Source organism: Chelonia mydas, chromosome 13 (genome assembly GCF_015237465.2).
Source record: "Chelonia mydas isolate rCheMyd1 chromosome 13, rCheMyd1.pri.v2, whole genome shotgun sequence".
NCBI classification, from domain to species: Eukaryota; Metazoa; Chordata; order Testudines; family Cheloniidae; genus Chelonia; species Chelonia mydas.
In genome coordinates this window covers 41,017,082-41,038,449 of record NC_051253.2, presented here as the reverse complement: position 1 = coordinate 41,038,449, position 21,368 = coordinate 41,017,082, and the positions used below count along the sequence as shown (strand labels likewise).

General features: G+C 49.0%; 2 protein-coding genes, 1 long non-coding RNA gene and 3 gene segments (V, D, J or C); 5 read left to right on the top strand and 1 right to left on the bottom strand.

The window, feature by feature from the left end:
- LOC102940154 (immunoglobulin epsilon heavy chain-like) overlaps positions 1-21,368 on the top strand; it is a 1,331,510-nt gene that overhangs the window by 394,954 nt on the left and 915,188 nt on the right. The gene's annotated exons all lie outside the window — the stretch shown is intronic.
- The window catches only part of LOC119568011, a 937,337-nt gene that overhangs the window by 382,878 nt on the left and 533,091 nt on the right, over positions 1-21,368 (top strand).
- LOC102948108 overlaps positions 1-21,368 on the top strand; it is an 883,083-nt gene that overhangs the window by 354,132 nt on the left and 507,583 nt on the right. The window lies entirely within an intron of this gene.
- LOC122462699 overlaps positions 1-21,368 on the bottom strand; it is a 480,831-nt gene that overhangs the window by 958 nt on the left and 458,505 nt on the right. The window lies entirely within an intron of this gene.
- LOC119567836 overlaps positions 1-21,368 on the top strand; it is a 57,818-nt gene that overhangs the window by 1,432 nt on the left and 35,018 nt on the right.
- On the top strand, positions 6,703-7,589 carry LOC122462694. The segment is given in 2 exon segments: positions 6,703-6,823; positions 7,065-7,589. Coding segments are annotated over 2 exon segments (420 nt in total).

Here is a 21,368-nt window from a genome sequence, read left to right as displayed (position 1 = left end):
GAGGACGAGTGATACAACACTTCTGGGCAACTGAGTTTCTTACAATTAGCCCCACTCAGAGCAGTGGGAGTTACTGTGTCAATCACAGTTACACACGGGCGTACAAACACCTGCCGGGTTATAATCTTAGGCTGGAGATTCTTTCAGGGTACCGCCTGTCCATTTTCACCATATGATTTAGCAGAGTTTAGCTCTTTGGGACTTCTGGGCTACAACAGTCAAAGCAGGCTGGGGGTACCCACACCCAACTCCCATTCATTTTAAGGTGCTAATCTAATCATAATTCTGTCTTGTCGTCCAGCAGTGCAAAAAAGACTTTCAAACATAGGTGGTGGAACTAGAGGTGATCCTCCAAGCCTGGCTTGAAGTGGTTTCCATCACATACAGGGTTTCCAGTTTGGTTCAATGTCTCTCAGCATCCGCACTATGCAAATTGTTCCAGAACCCCTGCTTTCAAAGGCTTGCCTCCTTTCTCTTATAGAAGAAGAAAAAGATGGTTTCAGACATTAGTAATAGTACTAACCCCTAGCATTTATAGAGAGATTTTCATCAGGAGGTCTCAGAGCACTTCACAAAGGAGGGTCAGGTCAGGGTCTCTATCCCAACTTTACAGAGAGAAGTGACGTATCCAAGCAACCCAGCAGACCAAGGAAGAAACAGCCCATGTCCCATGGCCCAGTCTAGTGCTCTGTGAGCTAGGACACAGTGGCAAGGAACTCACAAACTGAGAACAGACAGAGCTCAGTGGCAGGTGAACAATCAATGGTGCATTTTGTCTGTCAGAGGCAGCGAGCATCCCTGGAGAGATCAGAGAGACTCTAACTCCCCTTCTCCAGCTGAATATCTTCTTCCTCCGAACCCGTCTCCCGGAGGCCTGAGTTTAATGAGGGTTGCGGTCTGTTGTGTGTTTTTTAAAGAGGGAAGATGCAAATTCAGTGTCTCGGGGCCCTGCATAAATCTGGTGTCTCCTGGATGGCAGAGCAGGCCAAGGTCTTGGTGTCTTTGCAGTAACTGTCAGAAACCCCTCCAGCGTCAGCAGCAGGATATTGTAGCTGAATCTTCTCTTTGCCCTAGCAGCCCTTCCAGGTAATTCTCCCCTCCCTCGCCCCCAACATTGGCTGGAGACTCCAGGGAAGGTTGGACATTCCTTCCCCAACCCAAAGCGCAGTGAAGTGTCTGGGCATCTTTCCAACGGCTTCTGTGAGCTTTGGCTCAGGTCTTGTATTAACATGATTCTTAATAGCCTTTTTCCTTCTTCTTTTCACCCCAGACGTCCGGTCCCAGGTTCTTCTGGTGGAGTCTGGAGGTGGAATTCAGAAGCCGGGGGGGTCTCTCCCCGTCTTCTGCAAAGCCTCCGGGTTCACCTTCAGCAGCGACCACATGAGCTGGGTCCGTCAGGCGCCTGGGAAGGGCCTGGAGTGGGGCTCACGGATATACAACCCTGCTAATAGCCACTGCATGTTTGACAGCGATGCGTTTAAAGGGCCATTCACCATCTCCAGAGACGACTCCAGCAGCCTGGTGTATCTGCAGATGACCAGCCTGAAAGCGGAGGACACCATCCGGTATCACGGTGCGAGAGACACAGCGATCAGAAACCAACTGCCGTGAATACAGAAACCTCCTCCTCGAATCCAACCAGCTCCCAGCGCCCACAGAGACCAGCAGACGCAGCAGAGCAGTTTAGACACCAAGAAACCACCAATAATGGATCTGGGCTTCAGTCATCTCAAAATGCGCCTTGGCAATTAAAGACTCACTGTGCTGAGAGAATAGAGAGAACTTTACTTCGTGGCTGGCAATGCAGAAATAGAATCCAACTCAGTTGCTATTGATCATTAGCTTTCTGCCCTTCGACCTGCCTTGTGAACATGAACTAAGAGGAAGAAACTCCAGAGACATTATTTAAAGAGTCTGTTTGCCAGAAGCTGGGAATGGGTGACAGGGGATAGGTCACTTGATGATTCCCTGTTCTGTTCATTTCCTCTGGGGCACTTGGCATTGGCCACTGTCGGGAGACAGGACACTGGGCTAGATGGACCTTTGGTCTAACCCATTATGGCCATTCTTATGTTCTTAACGCTCGTGGTGGAACCTCCCTAAAATTTTACACACCATAATTTTGTCACGATTTGCACAGACCTGCAGACCGCTGAATGGTGCTTCTGCAGCTCATTAATTTTTCAGGGCAGACAAAGACTGAATTGCAATGCATAAGCACATCAGCTGAGGGACTAATTAAAGGTTTGGTTTTGCTTCCGGAGTAATTCCAGGATTCTTCCTATACACCTGGTGGATCAACCTGAATTCAGATGTTTAGGATCCTGCCCAAAGAAAAGACCAAACCACAAGAATATCTGGCATACCCAGAGGTCTTTGCAGTAAGGGGGAACCAAGGTGAAAAGCTGAAACAGGGACAGCTGCCAAATCCGGTTGCCTATTAATAGCCTCTAATTCTCCACTTGGTTAATTCAAAGTCGGTATTTTAAGGCCCTCATCAACACTGCATTTAGGATTCATTAGTGAATCTTAAAGTAGAGAAACATAATTCCCATTGTGTAAATCTGGAACAGCTTAAGTGAGCTGGGAGCCCAAAGCCAACTCTTGACAGTGACTTAAATTTCAGAGCCTAAATCCCAGAGACAATGATTAGGATTTAGGTTCCCAAATCATTTAGTTACCCCCAACCCGACTCCATGGGGCTCCTCTGCCAATTCTCGCCGAATAATCTGTGTTGCTGAAAGACATCACAGCCCCACTCCCTCAGTGCCCCACTGGCGCTGCAGGGGTCATTCTGCACTGAAGATGATGGTGATGATTGAAAGGACTGCAGCTTCCCTTCTTGCTTTCTCTCTTTTCTTCTCACTCCCTTCTTCTCTGTTTCTGCTTTGACAGCCCATTTCCGGAGCCATTCAGGACCAAGTTCCCATTGCGCTGGACTCCATACAAACACATGGGACCTGATCCAATGTAGATCCAAGCCACTCAAAAATCCCTTTGGGTTTCAATGGGATTTGGGTCAGAGCGCTACACGCATTTACCCCTCCTGGAATCAGAGGACAAGAAAGGAGATCACTGCAGGGAAGGAGTTTAGGAGCGGGATATGCAAACCAGGGTGACAGTTTTCTCTTTAAGTCTTTCCCTTCTCAGCCCAGGCTGCACCCTCAGAGAGGATCCTCAGCTCCCTGAGTCTGTGCAGTGACCAGCCAGTCCCCTGAGAATGTTCCCCTCCAACATGCGGGAAAATGAGATTTTGGCTCCAGTTAGTGTTCCTTGCAGTGGCTTTGGAAGGTATTTTCTCCCCTCATAGGCATTGACTGGGCAGGGGAACAGTCTATTATTGCTCTGAATATTAATGTGATGTATAATATCTTTTTATTCCCAGGTGCCCGGTCCCAGGTGCAGCTGGTGGAGTCCGGAGGGGGTGTGAAGAAGCCCGGAGACTCTCTCCGCCTCTCCTGCAAAGCCCCGGGTTCTCCTTCAGCAGCTATCACATGAGCTGGGTCCAATGGGCTCCCAGGAAGGGGCTGCAGTGGGTCTTACTCATTTATTATGATGGGAGGCAACGCTATTATGCAGCCTCAGTGAAAGGCCGATTCACAATCTCCAGGGACAACCCCAACAACCTGCTGTATCTGCAAATGACCGGCCGAGGACACCTGAGGGCCGAGGACACCGCCCGGTATCACTGTGTGGGAGCCACAGGGCGGGGAAGCCAGTCTGAGCTCAGACAAAAACCTGCCCTGGCTGTCTAAGGACAAAAAGAACGAGGAGGACTTGTGGCACCTAAGAGACTAACAAATTTATTTGAGCATAAGCTTTCATGGGCTAAAACCCCACTTCGTCCTATGCATGGAGTGGAAAATACAGTATACTGACACACAGAGAACATGCAAAAATGGGTGTTGCCATACTCTCCGCTGGGGGCGCTGCAGCTCTGTATCTCGCAGCGCAGAGAGACAGCGAGCGTGAAAACTCCTGTCCTCAGCCTCCTTTCCGTGGCTCTCGCACACACAAATGGAGACACAGACACACCGCACTGTAAGAAAAGGGTCAGGCCGCCAATTTCCCTTCCCCCAATACACTCCCTGCTCCTCACTGCGCTGCTCCCCGCCTTTCCTCACCCCCCTCCACCTCCCAATAGCCCAGACTGAGAGAACCAACATTAAAGTGTACGAAAAAACGTTATTTAACCCCCCAACTCCTTTAACAGCCAGGCTGAGGATTTCCAAGCTGCCCTACAGATATGGACACATCATTCCTATTATAATCCTTCAGGGACTTTAGAAAACCTCAGCCTCTGGGATTCAGGAGACACAAGTCCCTACTCTAGTGAGTCTTTTATTACTGATAGCAAGTGCAACAACCTTGCAACTCCCACGTCCCCTTGGGAGCTTAGCCCTTAATATATAAATTCCGAGACCCACCCCTAAAAATTTCATCTTACATAACTACACTGAGATCACAGAAAACATACCCCGAGGGAAAAGAAATACAGAGAGCAGAAGGCAAGGACAAAAATAAAGCTGAGCTGGCCAGTGTGGCTTGCAGTGATCATTCCAGAGAGAAGCAGGGAACGGACAGTGACAGCCTTATGTTGACTGACACACTACACTGTGTATAACCCGTCTGGTGGACACAAATATTAGCGGGTGTTTGGGTATTTCTCCATGACTCAGTAACATCAGACAAATTTTCACCAGGCCTTATATAGCCCATGGCACTACTCAGAGATCCACTGAGCTGCTATCTCCCTTAAGGACTCTTGAATATCCCAACCCCAGCTCTCAGCTTTTACAAAACAATCTCTGCAAAGGGTCACCCACCTCTAAAGGAAACGGAGCCTGGCATCTGAGCGCACTGCCTCTCACCTGGGAGATAACACTCACTGCCTGACTGAGCAGCGTCCCGCACCATGGCGCCTCTTGGGCTACGACTCTCACAACAACAGAGGGGATCCTGACCCACAAATTGCCACCATTTAAAATTCTGGTAGAATAATAATAAATAATAATTCTGTCTTCGAGTCCGTCATTGATAGAAAGAGTTTAATAGACTTTCTCCAGTTCTTCAAGAAGAAGTCTTCAGACATGAGCAGTAATAACAACCCCTAGCTATTCTGTAGTGGCTTTCATTCATAGATCTCAAAGCACTGACAAAGGAGGCTGAATATCATTTCCCCCACACTTCAGAGACATACAAATTCAGGCATCAGGAGTGTAATTTCTTGCCCAAGGAATCCAAGTGATTTCCCAAGTGATTTCCCAAGGTGATTCTTGCCCAAGAACCACCTGGACCCTGCATCCCTGACCACCTGCAGCACCCCAACCCTCTGCCCCATCCCAGATAGCCCTCCCACCCTCCAAACACCTCAGTCCCACCCTCCTGCAACCCAGAGACTGCACCCCCAGATGGAGCCCTCACCCCCACTCCCACATCCTGAACTCTTCATTTCTGGCCCCACCCCAGACCCCAGCACCTACAGAAGGAGCACTCACACCCTCCTGCACCCCAACCCCCAATTTCATGAGCATTCATGGCCCATCATACAATTTCCATACCCAGATATGGCCTCGGGCCAAAATGTTTCCTCACCCCTGCCATACCCCCTCGTGCACCCCAAGCTCCTGCCCTAACTCTGCTTTCCATGTCCCATCCTCAGGCTCAAAGGGTAATGACTGGTACTTTGATGAGCCAATGTCCTTACTAATCTTCTGCAAGACCCTTTATTCTTTACTCCCACCACCGGGCCCAGTGAAATCAATGGGGTTACACACACGGGGAATAAAGCCCTCAGGATTTGATTATTTCATGCCCGCATACGGATCTGCACAGGAATATTTCGCTAGTCTTACTGCTCACCGGGGTGTGTCATTCAATCAGAATTGCTGAGTCTCTGTAGGAATCATCCTCATTAGCTCTGGCTCTATGAGAACTCCCCTCCCTGTTTTGCAAACACCTGCATGGAAATTTCAAACCACCGAGGCAGAATTGTCGGGACTCAGTTCCGTGCAGACAGGGCGTCCTCCAGCGAACACGGGACTAACCAGCGGGTGGTTCTGGGTTTGTTCGTTTGTTTCTCTGACTTTCATGGGCTTCCCATCAGTCTGTAGCAGTGCTGCAGTATTTACAGCGCACTGCCCACAACAACGCAGCGTTACTCAAGTTACCCAGCTCAGAAACCAGTCACATTTCCCATGGTAAGGAGAATCCACCCGATGAATGGCTGGAAATGTTCCCGTGCGGTACTGAAAACACCCCCGGTCATTGCCATGATCTTAGGAGCAGGACCAGGAGAAGAGACACTCCTCTGTTTTAGGCCCTCTCGTGGCCACATCACATGGCATCTGGGGACCTCCTGATCTTTCATGAGTTTGTCCTCACAACAGCTCTGTGGGGCAGGAAAGGGCTGGAATGTCCGAGGTGCGGGTGGGGGCCTGAAACACAAGGGGACAGGTCACACTTGCCCCGGGTAACCCAGGGAGTCTGGGGGGAAAAGGGGGATGGATCCCCATGCCCCTAACTCCAGCCTGGATCCCTAACCACTGACGTCTGACTGCGCCTCCCTGAATCCCCAAACCGAGGTTTTCAGAGGCCGCTCTTAGGGAGCTTGTCTCTCTTATAAGGAGGGGGACATGCAAATAGGAGTGACAGGTTCCTGTTTAAATCTGTCCTTCTCTATGCCCAGGCTGCAGCCGGAGGGACAATCCGCAGCCCCTGGGTCTCTGAAGTTACTGGCCAAAAGTCTGAAAACTTTCCCCAACAACAACGCGGAAAATGACACTTTGGCTCCACCTGGTTTTCTTTGCAGAGGCTCTGGAAGGTAATGTATCCCCGATTAATACACAGGAGGGATCGGGTGTCAGGGACTATTGCGGCTGATATCGAGGTGGGGTGGGACACTTCTTTCTTCTCTCGTCTCCCACCGACTGATGTACAAAGTGCCCAGTGTGGCTGGTTCTCCCACTGTTCCCTGTTCACTTTCCATTGAACCCGGGGCTAATGACTGGTTTCATGTGGTGACCGAGCTTTAATTCCAATCTGCCATTTCCCTTCTCCCCCAGGGGCCCGCTCGCAGGTGGTTCTGACCCAGTCGGGGCCAGCGCTGAAGAAGCCCGGAGAGTCCCAGAAACTGCAATGTGCCGCCAGCGGGTTCACTCTTAGCAGCACCTGGATGGGCTGGATCAGACAGGAGCAGGGACAGGGGCTGGAGTGGCTGGCGCGGTATTACAGTGAGGGAAGCAAGTACTACGCCTCCTCCGTCCAGGGCCGGCTCACAGCCTCCAAGGACAGCACCAACTTCTCCCTGCAAACGACCGGCCTGAGAGCGGAGGACCCCGCCGTGTATTACTGCGCCAGACACACAGCGAGGGGAAGAGAGTCTGAGCTCAGACAAAAACCTCCCCCTGCAGTAACAGCACGACGTGTCCGCTGCTGAGGGCGCGAACCAGCCCCCGACTGCCCGGGACAGGCGATGAGAGCAGCCCGGAGAAAGTCTCCCAGGCTAGAAATACTTGCAGACTGGTGCAGTTTCAGAATCGGTTTCACTCACTCCCCCTGGAACTCCTCTGAGCATCACACAGGGTGCTGGAAAGATTTATTCTCTCTCCCTTTTTCTTCTATTCCAGACACACAAACAAAACAGTGATGCGTACAGAAAAACACATAATCATACATAAGCACATACAGGCAATCACTGCTGCACAAAAACACAAACAGAGACAGCATGCAAACACACATACAAACACATAAATATACACAATCACTCAAAAAACCAACACACACCTAAACACAAAAAGAAAGCTCAGAGACACAAACAAACTCTTCCTTACACAAATATACACACATAAACACACAAACAGATTAATCTTTTAGCACAGAGAAAACTTTCTCACAAACACATATAAACACAAACACACAAAGAGACACATCCATTCAATTACTGTATGCATGAAACAGAAAGAGAAAGGACCAAATTCTCCTCGTAGTAACAAAGCTGTAAATATGAAGTCACTTCCCTGGGGTAAATATCATTATTCTCAATTTGTGCTGAGTGACAGACACCAGAGTTTTACCCAGCTCTGAGTGAAAAATGAATTCAGTGTAGAGAGATGGTCCACTGCATTTGCCTACACTTTAATTCCCTCACAGATTTGCAGCTGGCTGCAGAAGCTGTCCCGTTGTAGTCATGCACTAGACACATGGGACCTGGGTTCTGTTCTCACCTCTACCAGGGAATTACTGGGCGACCTTCTGCATGCCACTTTACCCCCGCCTCCCCAGTCGCGCAATAAGGTCTGGTCATTTGAAGGTTAAGATAAGTGCAACTGTATCTTAGTGGGTCACAACTGAAAATGCCAAAGACAGGATGAACTGCTGAGAAATAGGGCAAACACAATCCAAAACTGGTGGCTATTCTTTTATAAGATATACCAAAGCAGCAACAAAAGTAAATTCCTGGTTCACCACAGTGGCTAACAAGAAAACATAAAGGCAGTTTCCTCAGGTGTTCCAGCTCTTATATCACCACCAAAAACACTAGGTTCAGGGATGAATGGTTCTTTACAACCAGTCTCATCAAATAATAGGTTCTTCTGATCCCAAAGGACCAGCCACACACTCAGGTCAATATACAACTTTGATCTTACCCCAAATTCACACTGATTCCAATCCCTTAGTATGTAAAATCTAAAGAGTTTATTCATAAAGGGACAGAAAGAAAGAAAGAAAGAAAGAAAGAAAGAAAGAAAGAAAGAAAGAAAGAAAGAAAGAAAGAAAGAAAGAAAGAAAGAAAGAAAGAAAGAAAGAAAGAAAGGAGTTACAATTGGTTAAAGGAATCAATGACATCCAGTAATGGCAAAGTTCTTGGTTCAGGCTTGTAGCAGTGATGGAATAAACTGCTGGCTTAAGTCAAGTCCCTGGAGGACACCCACAGCTGTGATGGATCATTCAGTCCTTTGTTCAGAGCTTCAGTTTCTAGCAAAGTCCCTGCAGAGGTAAGAAGCAGGACTGAAGACCAAATGGAGAAGATGCAGCTGCCTTTTATAGTCTTTTGCCATGCGCCTGTGCTACCTTTGTTTCAAACACAAGCTGCCCAGCACATGGCTGGAAGCCTCAAGGCTAGTCTACACTGGCAACGTTAAAAAGCTGCCATGGCAGCGCTTTATTGTGGCTTGTGTGGTCACAGCACAGCGCTGGGAGAGAGCTCACCCAGCGCTCTAAAAACCCACCTTCACGAGAAACCCCTGAGCGAGAAAGTTGCAGGACTGTAAAGGGTCAGTGTAGACAAGCCCTTAGAGTTCTGACCTTGGGCATGTCCCTGCCTGCCTTGCTGAGTCACAAGGTGTATCTTCCTTCTCTCAATGGGTCAGTTGAATCGCTGAGGGTCCTTCATGGGCCATCCAGCAGGCTAGGCAGTGCTGATGCCAAACTGTCTGAGGTGTCACCAGAAGCATAGCACAAGTTTGAAATACAGACATACAGACATAGCTATAACTCATAAGACAAAGGTGATACAAACATATAAACAAGATCATCACACCTGCCAAATTATAACTTTTTTGCAGATATCTTACATGGCATACCTGGCTGTGACTGGTATCCCAGTGTGGGATAGCTATGGTCACTCCACTAGGGTGAACTGCAAAGAAAGGGGCAGACAATCCCCATAAAGCAGGTGGATATTCCAATACTGATAACTTCACATACAAAAATGATACCTGTATATAGATAGCCTAATTATAATCAGCAAATCATAACCTTTTCATAGACACCTCACTCGACAACCCTGATACAATATTTGCTGCAAATATATAACAGTAGTTGCAACAACGATCCAAATGGTCCTATTCTAATCAGAGAATGTCACAATAAGTGTTCAGGTCAGGGTTCGAATTTATCATGAGGGTGAGGACTAGGTTTGGGAGTCAGGGAAGGGGATACAGAAGATGTGACTTTGACCGACATAAGTTCAGCTAGGAATCTCAGATGCAATCATGCTCGGAGCCCTGCTGTGAGAAGGTCGTCCGTTTCCTTGTGTTGGGCAGGCAGGGGTTGGTGGAATCCGGAGGGGTTGTGAGCGACTACATTGTGGGGATTTGACTCCCACTTGTCCTGTATTTTATTACGCCCCCAGTGTCTATGATTATGAACTAGCACACGGTCACCAGGCCTGAGGAGAGCCCTACTGGACTTGCGATCGTAAGTCCTTTTCCTGCTTTGGGCTGTGTCTTTAGTTGTATTGAGAGCAACTTCACAGGCTGTCTTCAGCCTGTCATGGCGACCTTTGACCCAGTCATCCAAACTGATCACCCCATCCTTAGAAAAGACTTCTTGATGCTTCTCTGGGAACGCCCTTAAGTTAGCCACCTGTGCAGGCATCAGCCCCTGGCGTGCTGCGTGAACTGGAACCGGCAGTCTCTCACCAGGTCTTTCTCGAGGAAAGGGAACTCGTCCTCCCTGCTCCCTCCTTGTCACCCGCAGCTCATTTCCCTTCTCCTCAAATGTTACCTTCACCCGAAGAACCACTCCCGCAGGACAATGTACCTCTGCAGTGCTGTTTTGAGGATGCAACTCCACAGCCTTCAAACCTGAGTTCAGAAGACTCACTGGTCCTCTTCCTTTGATGGCATTAGTCAGACATTGGCTGGCTGGAGCTCATTCGGTAGGTTTACCCCAGATGTAGGCTCTACAAGAGCTCCATATCCATTGGTATTTCCTGGTACCCAGCAGAGTTCATCAAGGATCCTCCCTCTCCAAGGAGGAACAACACTCTTCTGTTTTCTGTCCACTTTAACATTTCCAATCTGCCCCGCAGGGCCCAGTCAATGGTTTTGTCTCTCCGCTCGAGCCAGTACTCGACTCAGCACAGCATTCTTCTCGGGGTGCCCACGGCAATTTATCCTCCTGGTTCCTTCTACTGGCAATAGTAGCTCCTTCAGCTCACTAATGATGTTCATCCCTAGAATCCCTGGGACTCCTTCTCCCATATGGCTCCCTTCAGAGGCTTTGTCTTTCAGGATGAAGATGCATTTCCCTGGCAGAGTCTGACCCATGTAGTCTATGTCTGCTTTAAGGCACCCCACCACTGGGATTGCCAGTCCATTAACTACTGTTAGACACAGAAACTGTGTGCTGTGCATGGTCAGCTCCTTGTCTTTCAAATTATTTTGAAAATGCGACTCAGTCATGGTGGTGACTTCTGAGCCAGTATCTAACAAACATCTGGTTTTCACTCCCGTTATACATACTTCAGCAGTTAGACAGTCTCCAAATGCTCACTTACGGAAGTCACTAGATATGCTGGCACTGCCCGCGTCCCTTTCAACACTGTATGCAGAGTGATTTTCCATGAAGGACAGGCCTAGGAATCCTTCTTCCGCTGCTTGGCCTTCTACTGTAGATGGACCACTTGCTCCTGGTGCCCGATTGGTTTCCAGTGCCTGGGACTCTCTTCTCCTTCTCCGTGGACATTCTCGGCTAGTATGCCCTGCCCTTTCACAAGGGTAACAAATGTACCTTCCCTGCTCATCCTGCAGTGGGGGTCTTCAGGATCCTGGTGTCCTTGGATACTTTGGCATTTTAATGGAGGTTTTTCCTTTCATCCCCTCAGTCATCACTTTCAGCTCTTGGACTGCCAGTTTTTGGACAGCTTCACTTAATCTTTCCAGTGTTAACTGTGTTTGGGGCAGGATCTTTTCCCCAGCACTTGCATTCACTTGGCCCCCACTTCGTGGACAGGACTTCGGCTTGGCGGTCTCTGCCACAGGAACTTCCTCTTCTTCCGACCACATAATGGCAGCCAGACTGAGTTGATGGAACTTCTGACTGGGCTCTTCCTTAAACCTCCTTTTAATTTCATGGTGGAAGGAATCATCCTGGAGCCCCAGCACCAACTGCTCTTTCAGAACCGTGTCTGGGTCTGGAACTCGTCGAGGGTCTCGCCCCTCCACTCTTCTCATTCTCTCCTGGAGCTCATATGCATATGCCCAGACAGTTTCACCAGGCTCCTGCTTGCTCTCAAATAACTCCTTTAGTCTGGGTCCAATAGGTACCATTGTGACAGATTAAGTTACCAATCTGCCTGAGGTGTCAGGTGATCAGGCTGAGGCTGCAGGATTGTTAGGGGAGGAGATGACAGAGGACACCAAGTGACTGAGTTTAAAGTTTTATTAATAAAATAAAGTAAAATAACAGCGGAGAGTGCTGGGGGTTCCCCACGTCACTCAGAGGAAGGAAGGAAGCATTAATGCCCGAGCCCTAATCCACTTTCATACTCACACATGCACTACCCGAGGCTGGCCAAGCCCGGGTGTAACTGTCAAAGAAGTGGGCGAAGAGGTGGACGGGAATTCTGTCCTGTGCACAGGTCGTCCAGGGTCCGCTGTTGATCTCCGACTTGCTTCAGCTCTCGGGAAGGTTTTCAGCACTGGGTTCTTCTGGGGGTGTTTTGTCCAGGGATCTTTGTCCACTGTGCTCTTTGTATCAGTCCAAACCAGCCTTCCAAGGCTTCCTTGGCTTCCCCAAAACACATCGGCTTCAGGGTTGTTATGTTCCCATTCGCTGACCTTTGCATTCTCACTAGTTTTTGCAATCCCCTGCAGTCTTGTTCAGTTTACTGCTCTGTTATCACAGCTGGTTGGGGTTGGAATCCAGGCCTCCGTCTTTTTTGGCATCAGAGAGTCTGCTTGGGTGCATTGGCCTTGAGTGGCTGGAGTCAGCTTCTTTTCCTCGGACCTAGCTGGATCGTCCAGTGAACCCGTTCCTTTCTTCATTCTTCCCCTTTTGGCCTCTTGCAACCTGCAAAGGAATCTTTCACTCCACACTCACACCTTCAACCCCTCCCAAAATCCTTTCCCATGCATATGCCTATATAGGTGTCAGTGATATACAATGCTGGTGCTTACCCAGAAGACCTCATGGGGGGCAATTTTATTGTGCCTGGGACATTCCCATGAGGCTATTTTATTGTGACTGTGAAACCTTGTCTCCATACACTTCTAGGAGGAGTTCAAATACCTTTTCCACATCTTTCTTGTCTGCCATTGCCATGAGCTTAACTGTGGCCTTGGCCCTGGCCCTTGAGGTGTTCCTCTATGAAGTCCATATGATCCTCTTCAGGTACTCTTAGCACACACAGAGTTGCCTTCACAGACTTGACTCACTCCTCTACTGTAATGTCTCCTGGTCTTCTTGGAAAGCCACCAAACTCTGGGACTTTCTGCTCCCGTAGGACATAAATAGTAGGGGGTTTCTGAGCTTCTGCTGCCTGATGGTCCATTACTGCCTTAGCCAGTGATAAGACTTCTCTCTGTTCTGTCCTAGCTTGTTGTAATGCCTCAGCTTGGTCTAATAATCTGCGCACAAGTTCAGCAAAGTGGGCCCATAGTTCTTCAATTTCAGCCATAGTAGGGTTCTTGACCAGGCCTGGGCAGTGCTGTCAGATCTCAACTAGTAAACCAATGGGGTGGATCCTGTGGATAGGATCCTGTTCATGATGTCAATTATGTAAGCGGGGGAATGGTCCAGCTACTGTGGGGAAGTTTCCTGGCTTATACACTACCCTGGTGAAATGGGCTAGCGAAAGGATTTGAGTCCTCACTCCAACTACCTTTACCCCCTTAGCTCGGCCCTACTCTGACGGACCCAGGCAATTCCAGCTCACACAGAGGACGGGACCCCCTTTGCCCAGTTTACAATCTGAGTGTAAATGGGAAGTGGAGTGGGAATGGAAATATAAACAGGAATATAAATCTCAACCATGCATAATAATCTTCCTTCACTGTAGCCTGAATCCTCCCCGACTCTCCCCTAAAGAAAAACACCCAGAGACGCTGCTCTTGGCACACTAATGTCAGGGAGGCTTCAATGCAAAACTTAACTCTGCCCTCAGACTCCCGCACCACCCGCCAGCTTCTCCCACCTGTACCCACAGGTGGGCCCCCAGACCTGTTCCAAAGCACGAGCCAGGCTTGCTCACATCACGTTCCTAGTGTCATGGATCATTTCTGTGTAGCTGTTCATTGCTGGGAAGGGAAAGGGGATTCCCTCCCAAATCCCTCCCAATGCGATGGGAACCTTCCCTCTCCAGCGGGTGGCCCAGACTAATGGATCCCTGGGACACGACCTCTCTCCAGACACTGACTCCCCTGACCGGGGAGGTGGAAAGGGGCTCCAGAGCTGAGTCCCCCCAGTCCCCAATATCCCCTCACAAGAGCCAGGCCCTCAGTCCCCATGCGAGGAAATACAGTCTCTGCAGGGACCTGTTCATTCCCCCCAGGGTCTGAAAGTGTCAAGAGAACCCCAGCGCCCTGTGCCCGGCTCTGCACAGACACACAGGACGGGACACTCTGACTCCTGCCACGGGAGCCCTGGGGCGAGTCAATCAGATCACTGACAGCAGGAGTGTGTGTCTCTTATAAAGCGGGGCATGCAAATGAGGGAGACAGTTTCCTGTTTAAATCTCTGCCTCTCTCTGCCCAGGCTGCACCCGGAGACACAATCCGCAGCCCCCTGGCTCTGTGCAGTCACCAGCCAGTCCCCTGAGAACTTTCCCCTCCAGCACCCGGCAAAATGGGATTTTTGCTCCTTGTCATTGTCGCTGTAGCCGCTTTGGAAGGTATTTTCCTCCTCTGAAGACCTGGCAGAGTTAGAAGAATATTGTGTTCTCGCTCTTTTTATACCGATATTAATGGCCTGTCTTTATTCCCAGGTGTCCGGTCCCAGACGCTGGTGGAGTCCGGAGGGGGTGTGAAAAAGCCCGGAGACTCTCTCCGCCTCTCCTGCAAAGCCTCCGGGTTCACCTTCAGCAGCTACGGGATGAGCTGGGTCCGCCAGGCTCCCGGGAAGGGACTGGAATGGGTCGCTTATATAAGATATGATGGGAGTAGTATATACTACCTCGATTCAGTGAAAGGGCGATTCACCATCTCCAGGGATAACGCCAAGAGTGAGCTGTATCTGCAAATGACCGGCCTGAAGCCCGAGGACACCGCCCGCTATTACTGTGCGGGAGACACAGTGAAACGAAACCGGTTTGTGATCGTACAAAAACCCAGGCGGCGGAATCGCCCTTCTCCCGGCGGCCGCGCGGGGGCAGCAGCGACCCCCCCCGCTTCGGGCTCGGGCAGGAGACCCGGCACCCGGGGGAACGGAACACAAACCTCCCGCCAGTTTTAACCCTTCCGTTCCCGGACTCTGAATGGCCCATTTCCCTACCCCAGAGATGGAGGCCGGGGTGTGGAAATGGGCCATTCAGGGTCCGGGCGAGGCTGGGGGGCAGAGATCACCCGGCGCCGGAATAAAACCCGCTCCGCTGCGCCGGGGGATGGGACACCGCCGGGACTTTCCAAAGAGACTCGAGCATTTTTTCCATCCATTTGACAGCTGGAAATCACAGCTCTGGTGTAAACGGTGCAGCTCAGGATCCTGCCCCCAATAAAGTTCCACAATGTCACAGAGTCACCATGGAGATAAAAGGCTCCACCCCTCAGCCCCCGATGACATCACAGCCCAGCGCTGGCCCGCAGGGCATTGGGGACAGTCACGTGGCTAAGGGCTGTGGACAGGGACACGGTGGGATTTCATGGGGTCGCTCAGGGGAAGGCGGCTGCCAAGGGAGAAGGAGAGACCCGTGTGGGGGGGGGGGGCGGGGGGGGCACGAGGGTCACAGAGCGCAGCTCCCACTGAGTGAGATACAGCCCCGGACTCCCCAAAGTCTCGCCTAGTGTTAGTTTCGAGGTAGGGATGAAGGTTGAGGGCTAATATTAAAACTCAGGTTAGACTTTACAGTCAGGGTTAGCACTGCACCCTGGGTAAAGTCCGGTTTGGGGGCTCTAAGTCAGGTATTCATGTAGTTTTCCGGTTCAGACATATATGAAGGTGGCGTTTATCCTCAGGGTCACGGTTAGGTGGGGAAGCTAGAGGAGGGATAAAGAAGATGCCAGTTTCTCTCCTTCTGGTCGAGTAGGAAGCTCCGACTGAGACAAGGGTTAGGTGCCACAGAGACAAAGCGCCGCCTCGTCTCTCAGCCCCACACAAAGGAACTGAGTTCGGGCTAGGAAATGGCGGGTGTCTCTTATAAGGATCGGGGCATGCAAATGAGGGTGAGAGTTTCCTGTTTAAATCTGTCCCTCTCTCTGCCCAGGCTGCACCCGGAGACACAATCCGCAGCCCCCCGGGTCTCTGCAGTCACCAGTCAGTCCCCGGACAACTTTCCCCTTCAGCACCAGGGGAAATGAAGCTTTGGTTGTACCTGGTTCTCATTGCAGCATCTCCGGAAGGTCCATTCTCCCTTTGCATGGGTTGGATGTACTGGGGAGGTGCGGGATTATTGCCCGAGGGCCTCATGTTCCCCATAATTAATTGCTATTCCCAGGTGCCCGGTCCCAGCTGCAGCTGGTGGAGTCCGGAGGGGATGTGAAAAAGCCCGGAGACTCTCTCCGCCTCTCCTGCAAAGCCTCTGGCTTCACCTTCAGCCCCTACAGGATGAGCTGGGTCCCCCAGGCTCCTGGGAAGGGACCGCCAGCATTTACAGCACTAGCATAGGCAACAGTGACTCGGTAAAAGGGCGATTCGCCGTCTCCAGAGATGACCCCACCAGCCTGTTGTTCCTGCAAATGACCGGCCTGAAGCCCGAGGACCCCGCCCGGTCTCACTCTGCGAGAGACACAGTGAGGGGAATCCCGACCGTGCTCACACAAAAACCCGAGCGGCAGAACCGCCCTTCTCCCGTGCGTCGCGCGGGGGCAGCACTTCCACAAACAGCCCAGCCCTGGGCACAGGAACGGGGCCTACAACCAGAGTGAAAAACAAATCCGTGCTCAGGTTTCAGAGCTCAATATCCATCTATAGAGCCATAGACTCCTAGGACTGGAAGGGACCTCGAGAGATCATCTCCTCCCGCCCCCTGCACTCATGGCAGGATTCAGTATTATCTAGACCGTCCCTGGCAGGTGTTTGTCCAACCTGCTCTTAAAAATCTTCCCTGATGGAGATTCCACAACCTCCCTGGGAAATGGATTCCAGTGCTTAAGCACCCTGCCAGTTAGGAAGTTTTTCCTAATGTCAAACCTCCCTTGATGCAATTTAAGCTCAATGCTTCTTGTCCTATCCTCAGAGGTTAAAGAGAATAATTTGTCTCCCTCCTCCTTGTACTCCTCCTTTTATGTACTTGCAAATTGTTATCACATCCCAGCAACCCAATGAATGTAACACAAACCTTCCATCAGTTTTAACCCTTCCGTTCCCGGGCAATGTCTCTCCCCTTCCTTCCCAGAACCCCACTGGGTACAGAGATCCCTCGTTTCATCTGTGAACCCCAATCCGGAGTGAGTCCTGTTCTGAATCACTCTCCCCTTGGAGACCTGGTGCCTTGGCTCTCCTGGGGCCTGTCTCTGTGTCAGACTCACAGGACCCCTCCTGTCGGTGTAAAGGAGACAAGCACATTGAGGGATTGATCCAGTGCCAATCAGAAACAACGGGATTCATCCTCTTGCCCTCTTTGGGGTTTGTATCACACCCAACGGATGGAGCGAATTCCTCATGGGGCCAAATCTTCAGCTAGTGTAAAGTCTCTGCAACTGCTTTCACTAGACTCATAGACTCATAGATATTAAGGTCAGAAGGGACCATTATGATCATCTAGTCTGACTTCCTGCACAATACTGGCCACAGAATCTCACTCACCCACTCCTACAATAAACCTCTCACCAATGTCTGAGCTATTGAAGTCCTCAAATCATAGTTTAAAGACTTCAAGGTGCAGAGACTCCTCCAGAAAGTGACCTGTGCCCCATTCTGCAGAGGAAGGGAAAAAAACCCCAGGGCCTCTTCCAATCTGACCTGGAAGAAAATTCCTTCCTGATCCCAAATATGGTGATCAGCTGAACCCTAAGCATGTGGGCAAGGTTCACCAGCCAGATACCCAGGAAAGAATTCTCTGTAGTAACTCAGATCCCACCCCATCTAACATCCCATCACAGGCCATTGGGCCTATTTACCATGAATGGTTAAAGATCAATTAATTGCCAAAATCATGTTATCCCATCATACCATCTCCTCCATAAACTTATCGAGTTTAATCTTCAATCCAGTTAGGTCTTTTGCCCCCACTGCTTCCCTTGGAAGGCTGTTCCAGAACTTCACTCCTCTGATGGTTAGAAACCTTCATCTAATTTCAAGTCTAAACTTCCTGATGGCCAGTTTATATCCATTTGTTCTTGTGTCCATTGGTACTAAGCTTCAATAATTCCTCTCCCTCCCTGGTATTTATTCCTCTGATATATTTACAGAGAGCAATCCTATCTCCCCGCAGCCTTCTTTTGGTTAGGCTAAACAAGCCAAGCTCCTTGAGTCTCCTTTCATAAGACAGGTTTTCCATTCCTTGGATCATCCTAGTAGCCCTTCTCTGTACCTGTTCCAGTTTGAATTCATCCTTCTTAAACATGGGAGACCAGAACTGCACCCAGTATTCCAGATGAGGTCTCACCAGTGCCTTGTATAACGGTACTAAAACCTCCTGATCTCTACTGGAAATACCTCGCCTGATGCATCCCAAGACCGCATTAGCTTTTTTCACAGCCATGTCACATTGGCGGCTCATAGTCATCCTGTGATCAACCAATACTCCAAGGTCCTTCTCCTCCTCCGTTACTTCTAATTGATGCGTCCCCAGCTTATAACTAAAATTCTTGTTATTAATCCCTAAATGCATGACCTTACACTTCTCACTATTAAATTTCATCCTATTACTATTACTCCAGTTTACAAAGTCATCCAGATCCTCCTGTATGACATCCCGGTCCTTCTCTAAATTGGCAATACCTCCCAGCTTTGTATCATCCGCAAACTTTATTAGCACACTCCCACTTCTTGTGCCGAGGTCAGTAATAAAAAGATTAAATAAGAATGGTCCCAAAACCGATCCCTGAGGAACTCCACTGGTAACCTCCTTCCAGCCTGACAGTTCACCGTTCAGTATGACCCACTGTAGTCTCCCCTTTAACCAAATTCCTTATCCACCTTTCAATTTTCATATTGATCCCCATCTTTTCCAATTTAACTAATAATTCCCCATGAGGCACCGTATCAAATGTCTTACTGAAAACTAGGTAAATTAAATCCATTGAGTTTCCTTTGTCTAAAAAATCTGTTACTTTCTCAAAGAAGGAGATTAGTTTGGTTTGGCATGCTCTACCTTTTGTAAAACCATGTTGTATTTTGTCCCAATTACCATTGACTTCAATGTCCTTAACTACTTTCTCCTTCATATTTTTTTTTCCAAGACCTTGCATACTACAGTTGTCAAACTAACAGGCTTGTAGTTACCTGGATCACTTTTTCCCCCCTTTCTTAAAAATAGGAACTATGTTAGCAATTCTCCAGTCATACGGTACAACCCCTGAGTTTACAGATTCATTAACAATTCTTGCTAATGGGCTTGCAATTCCATGTGCCAATTCCTTTAATATTCTTGGATGAAGATTATCTGGGCCCCCCGATTTAGTCCCATTAAGCTGTTTGAGTTTTGCTTCTACCTCAGATATGGCAATATCTACCTCCATATCCTCATTTCCATTTGTCATGCTACCATTATCCCTAAGATCCTCATTAGCCTCATTAAAGAATGAGGGAAAGTATTTGTTTAGATATTGGGCCATGCCTAGATTATCCTTAAACTCCACTTCATCCTCAGTGTTTAGCGGTCCCATTTCTTCTTTCTTTGTTTTCTTTTTATATGGCTATAGAACCTTTTACTATGGGTTTTAATTCCCTTTGCAAGGTCCAACTCTACTTGACTTTTAGCCTTTCTCACTTTATCCCTCCATGTTCTGGCTTCAATAAGGTAGCTTTCCTTGCTGATCCCTCCCATCTTCCACTCCTTGTAGGCTTTCTGCTTTTTCTTAATCACCTCTCTGAGATGTTTGCTCATCCAGCTTGGTCCTGCCTATGAATTTTTTCCCCTTTCTTGGGATGCAGGCTTCTGATAGCTTCTGCAGCTTTGACTTAAAGTAATCCCAGGCCTCCTCTGCCTTTAGCTCCATAAATTCTTCAGTCCAATCCACTTCCCTAACTAATTTCCTTAATTTTTGAAAGTCAGTCCTTTTGAAATCAAAAACCCTAGTTGCAGAGGAATCCATCAGCTATTGCATCTCGGAGAATCTAAGCCCTATTATTACTAGCACTTGTCCTCCAGTCTATATCTGGGAAGTTAAAGTCTCCCATGATCACGCAGTTTCCATTAGTATTTACTTCATTAAAAACATTAAAGAGGGCTCTATCCATATCCAAATTAGATCCTGGCGGTCTATAGCACACCCCAAGCACGATCCCAGGGGAGGCTCTAGTAGTTTTCTTCCCCAATGTAATTTTTTCCCAGACAGACTCTGTCTTATCCATCCCATCGCTTCTTATTTCTTTACATTCTACCTCATCATTGATATACAGTGCTACTCCACCACCTTTACCTTTATTTCTGTCTTTCCTAAACAGCACATACCCTTCAATAGCGGTAGTCCAGTCATGACGACTATTCCACCATGTTTCTGTTATCCCTGTAATATCTGGTTTCACTTCCTGCACCAGTACCTCTAGTTCCTCCATTTTGTTACCTAGGCTCCTCGCATTGGTGTACAAACATCTTAATTTTTGCTGTTTGGCCTCGCTCACATTCTTTACCTGATTAGGCACGGTCATTCTACAGCCAGTGTGACCTATTAGACTGGTACCCACACTGCCCTTCCTCCTTGTGTCCATTCTCCTACCCACGGCTGTACCCTTTCTTACTTTGTTGTTTTCTTCCCTCTCAATGTTAAAATCCAGCATGGAGATTACCTCGACACCCCCCAACGAACCATCTCCCACAAATTCCTAGTTTAAAGCTCTCTTAATTAGTTGTGCCAGCCTCCATTCTAGAAGTCTCTTTCCTTCCCTACTCAGATGAAGTCCACCCTGAGAGAACTGTCCTCTGTCCATGAATGCCTCCCAGTGGCCACACATCCCAAAGCCCTCCTTACAGCACCACTGCCTGAGCCATCTGTTGATAGTCATAATCTTGTCACACCTTTGTTGCCCTTCTCTAGGAACAGGCAGAACCACTGAAGATCACCTGAGCCTCAATTTCCTTAAGCTTCTTCCCCAGCCTGACATAGTCTCCCTTGATATGTTCCAACCAGAATCTATCGGTATCATTTATTCCCACATGAAGGATGATCAGCGGATTCTTTCCCGCTCCCTTTAGGATCCTCTTCAACTAGACTTGAGTTACTCCTGATTTACACTCACTGGGGATCTGGCTATAACCGTGCCTTGGTGGGTCACATCTGAGAATACCAAATTCAGGACAAACTGCTGAGAAATAGGGAACATAC